Source organism: Monosiga brevicollis, genomic scaffold (genome assembly GCF_000002865.3).
Source record: "Monosiga brevicollis MX1 MONBRscaffold_11 genomic scaffold, whole genome shotgun sequence".
Taxonomy (NCBI): domain Eukaryota; class Choanoflagellata; order Craspedida; family Salpingoecidae; genus Monosiga; species Monosiga brevicollis.
The window spans coordinates 172037-182688 of NW_001865048.1; the positions used below are offsets into that span (position 1 = coordinate 172037).

A 10652-nucleotide genomic window follows, 5' to 3' on the forward strand; every position below is an offset into this window, starting at 1 on the left:
GCGTAGTGCATGTCCGAGCACGAAGACGCGGGAGCTGACCTTGGGGGGATGCGTTATTGCATCACGATGCTTCATAGAGCGATGCCTTTTGGCGCAGACGCGATTAAAGGACCAGTGGCCGCAGTCGCAGCAAACAGCGCTGGGAAAAAAGGTGGTCAAATTTTCGTTGGCATGTACAGGATGGCTTTCAATGTAGTGCGCCATCAGCGGATCGCCCTTGCGCATTGAGCACACACATCCTGGCGCAGGACAGTCAATCCAGTTCAGAGAAGGAAAGCACTCGGAAGGGCGGCGGAGATCGGGTGGAGTGGAATGGTGCGTTTGAACATGGCGTTGCTCATTGGAATCCGAGACAAGCATGTTGCAGATTGCACAAGACACCGGAGAAGGAGTCGCCATAATGGCTGCACGCAAAGAAAAGAAAGGCAAGGTGAGATGGTTCACGCATCAATAAATGGCAGCGCATGCGAGGAATGAGGAAGGGTGGGGACTCACCGTTGAGGAGAAGGAAAATGCAACGGAAATTGTAACGGAAGAACGAATCTCAACGGTCAAACCATAAGGGATGACACTTGGTACGTGACCGAAGTTGTCTCGATGAACAGGTGAAAAAGTGTCTCCGTTCCAGCAAGCTTCTGCTGACAAATCATTTCCCAGAAGAACAAAAGACGTGCGTGCTTTATAAGGTACACGTGCTTTTAAGATGGGGGAGCAAAGAAGAGAAGAGGAGAAGGGGCGGGAAAATCAGAGAAAAGTCGACAAAACGCCCCTCCCACACACACACACACACAAAGAACATCCCACTGAACTTGACTGACTGACTGCGGCTGCGCGTTATTTTTCTCGTCGCGTCGATCGATTGGAATAAGGTGCGTTCCTCGGTGCGCGTTGCTCGTCGGGGGCCCGTCGTGTGTTGACGTTGTTATGCCGACCTTTGCTGCCGTTGGTGGGACGATGGCGCTCACCTGACGGCTGCTTGTGTCGGTTTGGGCAGGCACGATGCGGTCGATTTATGTGCTGGCCGCCTTGGCCGCGCTGGCTCTTGTCCTGCTGCCTGGTAAGCTGCATCACCCCACAGCCCCTCTCTCCCACTCTCTAGCTCTAGTTATGGCTCAAAGCTTGCACCCGTCATCCTCACCTCACCTCACCTCATCCCGCCGTCTGTTTCCTAGGTGTGGCAATCAAGGGCGCTGCTGCCGATGTAACGGATATCGAGATTGAGGAAATTCCTGATGTTTCGACCGAGGCCTCTGCTGCCGCGGGGGGCGCTGACGGTGATGCCGCGGCTCGTGCCGAGCGTGCCATCACCCTTGATGGCATGAGCGCAGATGAGAGCAAGATCTTGGCTGACAAGGCTGACAAGTTTGAGTTCCAGGCTGAGGTCAGCCGCATGATGAAGCTCATCATCCACTCGCTCTACAAGAACAAGGACATCTTCCTTCGTGAGATCATCTCCAACGCATCAGATGCTCTGGACAAAATCCGCCTCCTCTCCCTCACCGACAAGTCGGTCTTGGGCGATCTGGAGGACCTTCACATCAAGATTCATGTGGACAAGGAGAACAAGGTGCTGCACATTACGGACACGGGTATCGGTATGACCCGCGAGGACCTCACCAAGAACCTCGGTACCATCGCCAAGTCGGGCACCAGCGAGTTTCTGGCCAAGGTTGCCGAGGGCGGTGATACGGGTAACCTCATTGGCCAGTTTGGTGTCGGCTTTTACTCGGCCTTCCTCGTCGCCGATACCGTTGTCGTCACCTCCAAGCACAACGACGACAAGCAGCACATCTGGACCTCGGACGCTTCCTCCTTTAGCATTGTTGAGGACCCCCGTGAAGACGAGCAACTTGGCCGTGGTACTCGCATCTCCCTCTACCTCAAGGACGAGGCTGCCGAGTTCCTGGAGGAGAACACCGTTCGCGACCTGATCAAGAAGTACTCTGAGTTTATCAACTTTGACATCTACCTGTACACCTCCAAGACCGTGGAGGTTGACCCCGCTGAGCTGGAGGCTGAGGCCGAGGAGGCCGAGGCTGAGCTTGAGGATGACGAAGCCGACTCAGAGGATGATATTGTCGAGGAAGAGGATGAGGAGGTGGATGATGAAGAGGTACGTTTGTGCAGTTTTTGACCCGAACTTGGACATGAATGCCCGCTCGAAGTTCGCACACACAGACACATACAATCGTTTTTGTTTTTTTTTCTGTTTTTGTTTTTTCCCCTCCCCACCGACTGTCTCTCGTTGCTCTTCTTTCTATATCTTGACGCAAACAGCACTCACTTACGTCGTCTCGCTGCCCCCTAGAACGTCGCCGTCGAGACGACCAAGACTGTCTGGGACTGGGAGATCATCAACGCCAACAAGCCCATCTGGACACGCAACAGCAAGGATATTGAGGAGGAAGAGTACAACAACTTTTACAAGGCTTTCTCCAAGGATGGCAAGGACCCGCTGGGTCACATTCACTTTACTGCCGAGGGTGAGGTTACCTTCCGCTCCATCCTTTACATCCCTTCGGCCGCTCCCCCGGGCTTCTACCAGGACTACGGCAAGGGCAAGGGCAGCATCAAAATGTACGTGCGCCGTGTCTTCATTACCGACGAGTTTGAGGACATGATGCCCAAGTACCTGAACTTCCTGCGCGGTGTCGTTGACTCGGATGACCTGCCGCTCAACGTGTCCCGTGAGACCCTGCAACAGCACAAGCTGCTCAAGGTCATTCGCAAGAAGCTTGTGCGCAAGGCCCTGGAGATGTTCAAGAAGCTGGATGACGAGACGTATGCCAAGTTTTGGGCTGAGTTTGGTACCTCCATCAAGCTCGGTTTGATTGAGGATTACGCCAACCGCACTCGCCTCGCCAAGCTGCTGCGCTTTGAGAGCAGCCATGACGCCGAGAAGCAGACGAGCCTGGAGGACTACATTGAGCGCATGAAGAAGGGCCAGGACAAGATCTTCTTCATTGCCGCCGGCTCTCGTCAGGAGGCCGAGACGTCGCCCTTTGTTGAGCGCCTGCTCAAGCGCGGCTATGAGGTCCTCTACTTCACCCAGCCCATTGACGAGTACGCCATTCAGAACCTGCCCGACTTTGAGGAGAAGAAGTTCCAGAACGTTGCCAAGGAGGGTCTTGAGCTCGACGGTGACTCCGAGACCGCCAAGGCTCGTAAGGAGGAGCTTGACGAGCAGTTTGCACCCTTGACCAAGTTCTTGGGTGAGGCTCTGAAGGAGGACATTGAGAAGGCCGTTGTTTCGGATCGTCTCTCCGAGTCGCCCTGCGCCCTGGTGGCTAGTCAGTTTGGCATGTCTGGTAACATGGAACGCATCATGCGTGCCCAGGCTTACTCCAAGGGTGATGAGGCCAGCAACTTTTACATGTCTCAGAAGAAGACGCTCGAGATCAACCCCCGTCATCCGTTGATCAAGAACCTGCTGGAGCGTGCTGCGCTTGAGGAAAACAAGGAGGAGGGTGAGACAGTTGATAGCACACTCATGAACACGGCCCAGGTGCTGCTGGATACGGCGCGCCTGCGCTCTGGCTACATGCTCCCTGATTCGGTCGCATTTGCTGAGCGCATCGAGCGTATGCTGCGCGCCAACACCGGCGTCGATCTGGATGCCAAGGTGGAGGAGGAGCCAGAGCTGCCCGTTGAGGAGGCGGAGAGCGACGAGGCTGAGGTCGAGGAGGACGATGAGGAGGAGGTTGACATTGAGGGCGATGTCGAGGGCGAGACGCACGACGAGCTCTAAGCGTTGACCAACCACATACTACAGACTTTTTTTTGTTTTTCTAACACGATGTAAAAAAATTGATCACGGAAATCAATGGATCCCCAGTGTGTGTAAAAAATGCCGCTCCTTCAGACAACGTGAGGTATCTGCCCTCAAACCATCCATTCACTGACACGTTCATGTGGAAGCTGTTCGATTTTTTGGCTTTTAAATTTCGTTTGGCAAAAAGAAAACAAGAACGGCCAGGCATTCAAATCGAGCGAGCGCGCGAAAATGCCGTCTCCCTTCCCGTCTTCAGGGGTAGTCATTCGGACTGATGCAGTGTCTGTACATGAGGTTTCAATCACAAACGTCTTGGCGCTTGTGACCTTAATCTTCGTCGTAGTTGCCCTGCTTGGGAGGCTTGGGGCCACCGGCACGCTTGGCCATGATGATCTGATCCACACGGAGGACGGTACACGCTGCCTGGGTGGCATAGGTAATGCCCCAGCGCTTGGTGTGATAAAGGTCGAGAATGTTGGCCGCAACCACGTCCTTAATGTCCTCGCTGGAATCAGTGTCATTGTCAAAGCCAGCGTTCTTGTTGCCACCCTGGTGAGCGGCATACAACTTGGACACGAGCTCCTTGGGCTTGACGCCGGCGTTCTCTGCCAGAGTCTGAGGCACGACCTCCAACGCCTCTGCAAAGGCCTTGATGGCATACTGTTCCAGACCTGATTGAAGCACACCACGCACACACGAGCAGGCACAGGCACATGGTAAGCCAAAACAAAGTCCGTGGGAATCAAAGTCACTGCATCAACGTGGTTGGATGTTGGGCGGGCGTTCACGGGCGTGCTTCTGCAAGTCGTACCAGCGCAAGTATCACCAAAAGAGGACAGCTGCAGGGCCAACTCGATTTCGGCCGCACCCGCACCGGGCACAAAGCGGCCGTCCTGTGTGAGGGCCTTGTAGTTGTTGACTCCGTCATCGATGGCACGTTCGACATCATCCATGATGTTGGCGGTAGCACCGCGAATCACAATCGTGGAGACGGCGCTCTGCACGTCGTCTTGACGGAAAATCGTTACGGTAGTATCACCAATCTCCTTGAGCTCGACGTGATCGCAATGACCAATCTCCGAAGGAGCGGGGGGCGAGAAGCGAGGCAAGGCGGTGGTGCGCGTGGCGCGGCAAAGACGTTTGAGCTCAAACTTGGAGTTGGTCTTGACCACCATGATATCCATGCGGTTGCAAAAGTGGAGCGCCATGTCTCCGATCTTGCCACCTGATGAACCACGCAGTGAAACAAAACAGCATTGGTCAAAATGAGCAGGGGGAGGAAAAAAGTGTAGCAAAGGAAACCAGGCAGGAGTGACACAAAGGAACAAATGATTTCGGTTTTTTGGTTTGTTTTTTTTATAAAGTGGGGGCACGTACTGGTGACGATGACGTCAACGCCGGCATCCTTGATGCCCTTGATGTTCTGCTCCAGGAGTTGTTCCTCGTTGATTGAGTACTGCTTCAGCTCATCAGCCGAGTTAATCAGGACTGTACCCTTCGTCTCGGTAAAGCCGTAGTCAACATCTGCCGTGTACACGGCCATGCGCGCGTTCTCGGCAGAGGAGACGACACCTGCCGCGCCACGAGTGAAGACCATGCCGCGAAGGACAGTGGAGCTCGTCACACCGCTGCCAAGGATTTTGCAAACGCGAACGTTGTCAACGTTGAAAGGCAAGCGTGTTGCCTCCTTGGGCAGAATGCGCAGGCAGGCTTCAGCCACCAGCTTGGCAATGAACTGTTCCAGACCGGCCTGCTTGCTGCCAATGCACGTTTCCAAGGCCTGGGCCACCGTCTGTTGGTTACACAAAACAACAACGTGAACATGATGTAGCACACCAAGGGTTGTCTGAAACCATACTGCAACTCCCTTGAGAAAAGGAGGGGCAGAGAGAGGGCGAGAGAAAAAGAGAGAGGAAGGGGAAGGGGAAAAAAACGAAAAGACTGACCTCGACATCGCGAGGATCCTCGACAGTGTGACAAACAAGAGTCTCGAGGATCTCTTGAGCCTTTTCGCAGGCCATCTCAAAACCAGCAATGACATCTGCCACAGCCACGCCCTGATGTGCAAACGGATCCATGATTGCACATGGGGGTCATCTGGATGAGAAGACGAACGAGCTTTTGTCTGATGTGTATTTCCAAGTTTGCGAGATGTGTGCGTGGCACGTACCATGCGCAAGAGGTGTTCGGCCTTTTCAAGCATCTTGCCAGCCAGGATAATGACAAAGTTGGTGCCATCGCCAGCCTCGTGCTCTTGTTGGCCCGAGGCGTCAATGACCATCTTGGCAGCTGGGTGCTCGACCTGTCACATGCACCACCAGAACGATGAGCGGGTTGGAAGAAACCCCAACTGGAGAACCAAGCCGAGGGCATCACAGCACAACAGAGCAGAACGAAGTCACATGGCAGCCTACATCGAGCTTTTGGATGATAGTGGCGGCATCGTTGGTCACAAAAAGCTTGTCAAGGTGATCCACAATCATCTTGTTCATGCCTGAGGCATGACACAGCGCACAAGCCCGGGTCGAGTAAGAGCAAGCTAATGCCTTGAAGCGCGGAATGCTGCATGAAACAAAAAGGTAAAAGAAAAACCGCCAGCTACGGTTTGTGGCACTTGGAGCATACCATTGGGGCCAAAGGAGGAACGGATAATGTTGGCAATCTCCTTGCACGCATTAATGTTACGATACACGGCTTCTTCGAGACCAGAGTAGTGCTGCAGTGACAGGGGCAAACGAGCCAAGCATGAGCCAGATGCATCCATGCGCCGTATGCATCCATGAGGAGATAATCCTTGTCCATCACAACCACGGAAACGGAAAGAAGAGGCCAAAACAGTTTAAAAAAAAAGAAGATTGCGGCAGAAGAAAAAAAAAAGTGTTGACCAGGACTCGACTGCGGGGTCGAGCAGGAAGGTTGGAGACGGCGCAACTTCGACGAGCACGACCAACTTCTTTAGGATTAAGGACGGAATGAAGCCGGTGTTTGCTAGAGGCAATTTGCGTACCTTGGCACCATCCTTCATCATGGTCTGAAGGCCGACCTTGGGGATGTGCATCGCCATGGTGGCGGTGTGTGGGTGGGAGCGCGGCTGAGCTGCTCTGTTGCGTTTGTCGGATGGGTGTGTTCCTGGTCTCTACTAGGGTCTACAAGCCAAAACTACCACCATGGAACAAGGAAACAGTGAGGACAGCCCCGGTTGCCAATCAAACGGGTTGACAGCCGCGCACACAACGTCGGCCAGTCGCTCTCAAGACCACAACGTGCTTTCGGGGTCAAAGTGGGAGAAAAAGTAAGCACCCGACCCCACACCCTTCTCGAGCCGGCCGTCGTCTTCAAAAGCGAGTCGCAGCAGACATCAAAGCACACAGTCCAACAACTCGAGCATCAACCGCACACACACACACACACACGCTGCCGGCGAACGCGTCAACGGTGACGAGCCAGAGACAGGGCGAGATACGCAGAGAGACAGACAGCGAGTGGAAGCAATCCAGAGACAGAGAGCGGCGAGAGACGAACACAAAGGGAGACATGCAGGTAAAAGCAGAGATAGAGCAGAGACGATGACAGCGACAAGAGACACAAGCCAACCACAGAGAAACCAGAGAGATCAAAAGTATTTTTTTTTTCTTGCTATCCAACCTGTTGCTGACCACCAAAAAAACTGCAAGAGAGAAAGAGAGAGAGAGACTTTTTGTTGTTCCGTTGTATAGTGCAGTGGACGCTGCTGCATAAACGTGGGTGTCAAGGTGGCTGGGCAAGTGTGATGGTGTGGTACACTTTGGCCAAAGTTGGCGGCTACCAGGTGTGAGACCACTTGGCAGAGGCGGGTTGCTGAGGCCCGAATTATACAAATTGATTTGACAGGTATAAATAAGGTTCATTCAATAGCCAAAGTCGATCTCAGATTCATCTGACATTGACAATTTGTCAGAGGATTCGAGCCCTGAAGAGAGGAGCGCTGGGTGTCGAGGGACTATCCAAACGCGTTGGCGTGCGTCTCGTAGGGCTCGAGCAGGCTGCGGCACGCGGTTGAGGTCAAGCCGACGTGGGCGTTTCATTCAGCCCACCACTCGCGCCGGGAGCCCGTATGTGCGGCCCGAGTGTCGAGTAGCGCGCCCCAGAGACCGAGCCAGTGCAGCTCTGAATGGCAGAGCTCCAAAAAGGCCACAATCTTGTCGAGCGTCGCCTGAGCCCCTTTTACCCCGCTGGTCATAAAGTGCTCATGGTGCAGCGTGCGCAGCTGTTCGAGTCCTGCAGTTCCAGCTCATGGTATTGAAGTCAAGCAGCAACCCTCGGGCCCCGTTTCTAGCGCAAGCAAGGTCCAAATTGTTTTGCAGCACAAAACTGGTAGGCTGCCCAGGGACGACGTGGCACGGCCAGGAAACTTGCTCGCCCCGACCCAAACATTTGCTGCAGAGATCGCGCCATGATGCCGTAGCGCGGCGACTTTTCCACCAGCACAACAGCAGCAGGCAAATCCTCCCTTCTCACACATGCGAACGTCCAAAAACAATGCACACACACGAATGTCAGCATTGAAATTTTTGACATGTGAATTTTTTTTTGGGAGGGAAGGAGGGGGCAGGCAAGAAGATGTGTCGTTCGTCAATTGAAGGGATGGTGTGTTCAAGAAGAGGGGCGGTCGTGCAGGGAGCGCCGGTATGGGGCTGGTGGTTGGTGTGCGGGGTTGCGTTGATGGCGCTGCCGGTTGCCATGCCGAACCCAAGCGACGCAACCATCGTCATCGATGAGCTTGGCAACGTGCACATCAATGGTAGCCTGCAACGCCCTATCTTCCTCAATGGGGTGGACGTGCTCGAGGAGCTGGCTGGCCTCCGCGATGCTGTAACCCTGCTTCATGATCAGATCATGACCACAACGACCACAACGGCCACACCAACATCCACCACCACCCCCAGACCAATTGTGTTTTCAGGCAGCGTATCCTGCAACCTGAGCACCGTGCCTGCGGGCGTCATGCGTGTAGAAGGCACCGTAGATTTGGACGGCTGTGCAGCACTCGTGGCCGAGGATCTATTTGTCTTTCAGAATTTGGCTTTCATCGGCGGTTCTCTGCGAATTCGGGTATGCAGATACCACCCTCAATTGTCGATTGTCGCCATTCTGCATCCGGTCCCCTTCACCCCACCCACCATCTCCCCGTCGGAAACAGAATAACCAATGGCTGACCAACATTGCGGCCCTGGCAAAATTGAGCGCCATCGGCACTGACCTCATAGTTGAGGTTCGTCACGGATGCTGCGGAGCACCAGGTCAGACGAGGGCGCCACAACAAAGCTTCACATGACAATCCTGCCTATCGGTGCTGCAGGGCAATCAGCTACTCGCCAACCTCGATGGATTTGAGGGAATGGCCACAATAGGACGAGATATTTCCCTTCAAGTCTGTATTAGCCACTCTATGTGCAGAGACCGCACGTCTCTCGCCCCCCTTTCTCCTTTCCCTCGCGAAGAAGAATGACATCGCAATCTTCTATGGCTGCCTGCCCCCGCTCTGACTCTGATACTTAGAACAACTCAGCCTTGACCAGTTTGCATGGCCTCGATACCCTGTCATCGATTGCGCGAACGTTCACAGTCAAGGTCAGCTTGACTTGATGCCCCAGCCTCTATGTGCAGCCAATCGTCTCATTCTCTCTCCTCCCTTGTTCATTTCACCGTGGCTGTTGTTGTAAACACCTCGATTCACAAGCTATCCCCTGCATCTTCAGCTCCAAACTCATGATGCATGCTATTTGATCTTCCTTCGTTTGATGCATTTGCTAGAAAAACTCGGCTCTTCAACGCTTGGACTCCTTGTCCAACCTCACCTTTCTCGCCAAAGACCTAATCATTAAGGTTGGATTTAGCACAAGCACCATGTTCCCCATTGTCGCTTTGCTTTCGGCCCAAATTTTTCTCACATTATGTATGACCTGCACGGAATCTTTTTTGGGCACGTACTATCAGGCAAATCACAACCTCTCGCAAATCGCTGGCTTCGACAAGCTCACGGAAATCGGAGGCCACATGGATATCTCGGTCCGATTGCCCTTGGACACCGCCTTCCTGTCGGATCTTACTATACTCACACCAATATCCGCGACATGGCAATAGGGACATTCAGCTCTGACCGCTATTCTAGGCTTTGACAGCCTTGTTGTTGTGAGCAAGGGTCTCAGCATCACCGTCAGTCTCCTCTGTTGCCATCCAACATAGCATTCCCTCTTGGCCTGCATATTCAGTTGTGATACAGCAAGTAGGCAGGTGGGATGGTATAGTTGAAACGCTATGCTCACGTTTATGCAAATCCTTGACAGTACAATCCCCAACTGCAGAACGTATCTGGCTGGACCTCACTTAATCTCGTCGGATCCTTTCTTGACATTCAGGTGCTTAGGGTGCCGTCTTGCCTTTTTCACAGATAGTTTGCATGTTCTGCCACTTGCATTTGGCTTGCCCTGTGCTCACAGATTCTTGCCATTCGCTTGCAGTGGAACGCCATGTTAACTCAACTGGATGGTTTTGGCAGTTTGACAAGAGTCGACGGCAGATTCTTGCTTAGCGTAGGCTCGCCATCATGCATGCGACCGGGCATGGTGCTTGTTCTTCACTCGTCACCACACCTTCTCACGTTTTACGCATGTGGGTCTGGTCGTCAGTCGAATCAAGCACTGCCCAACTTGAATGGTTTGCAAAACTTGGGCGCTGTGAAATCCGCATTCACCATCAGCGTACGTCACGCTTTATCAAACTACACTCTAAACTGTCATGATAAAATGTCTCTCAGAAGCTACTCTCAAGCTTGTCTCACTCAATCGTTCTGATACAGGACCTCGGGTTGACAAATCTTGATGCCCTCGAGGCCCTCACG

The 10652-nt window shown here is 53.5% G+C and overlaps 3 protein-coding genes across 3 annotated transcripts in view; 1 reads left to right on the forward strand and 2 right to left on the reverse strand.

Moving 5' to 3' along the window:
* MONBRDRAFT_8419 (uncharacterized protein) overlaps window positions 1-1068 on the reverse strand; it is a gene marked incomplete at both ends in the record, with an annotated part of 4649 nt that extends 3581 nt beyond the window's left edge. The window contains 2 exons of the mRNA XM_001746121.1: window positions 40-239; window positions 966-1068. Of these exons, the coding sequence (XP_001746173.1) occupies window positions 40-239; window positions 966-1068 (303 nt within the window). The remainder of the gene's footprint in view (window positions 1-39; window positions 240-965) is intronic.
* Window positions 1069-1318: 250 nt separating this feature from the next.
* Window positions 1319-3748, forward strand: MONBRDRAFT_21523 (uncharacterized protein; the record flags this gene model as incomplete). Its single annotated transcript, XM_001745979.1, has 2 exons — window positions 1319-2113; window positions 2309-3748. 2 exons carry the CDS (start codon window positions 1319-1321, stop codon window positions 3746-3748), a joined length of 2235 nt encoding a protein of 744 aa, XP_001746031.1.
* A 173-nt stretch (window positions 3749-3921) lies between these two features.
* MONBRDRAFT_35175 (uncharacterized protein) lies at window positions 3922-6933 on the reverse strand. The gene is made up of 8 exons (XM_001746122.1): window positions 6780-6933; window positions 6398-6488; window positions 6187-6266; window positions 5943-6074; window positions 5719-5829; window positions 5150-5564; window positions 4584-4997; window positions 3922-4443 (listed from the first exon to the last, which is right to left on the reverse strand). The coding sequence occupies exons 1-8, from the start codon at window positions 6834-6836 to the stop codon at window positions 4100-4102; spliced, it is 1644 nt and encodes a 547-aa protein (XP_001746174.1). The 5' UTR covers window positions 6837-6933; the 3' UTR covers window positions 3922-4099.
* Window positions 6934-10652: the final 3719 nt, after the last annotated feature.

Bases quoted from the DNA above. Each gene is read 5' to 3' on its own strand.
- MONBRDRAFT_35175 (XM_001746122.1), bottom strand. From the start codon at position 6,836: ATGGCGATGCACATCCCCAAGGTCGGCCTTCAGACCATGATGAAGGAT. The intron at 6,267-6,397 runs GTATGCTCCAAG...GTCATGCCTCAG, and splicing joins TTCCTCCTTTGGCCCCAATG to GCATGAACAAGATGATTGTG. The intron at 5,565-5,718 runs GTCAGTCTTTTC...TGTAACCAACAG, and splicing joins AGGATCCTCGCGATGTCGAG to ACGGTGGCCCAGGCCTTGGA.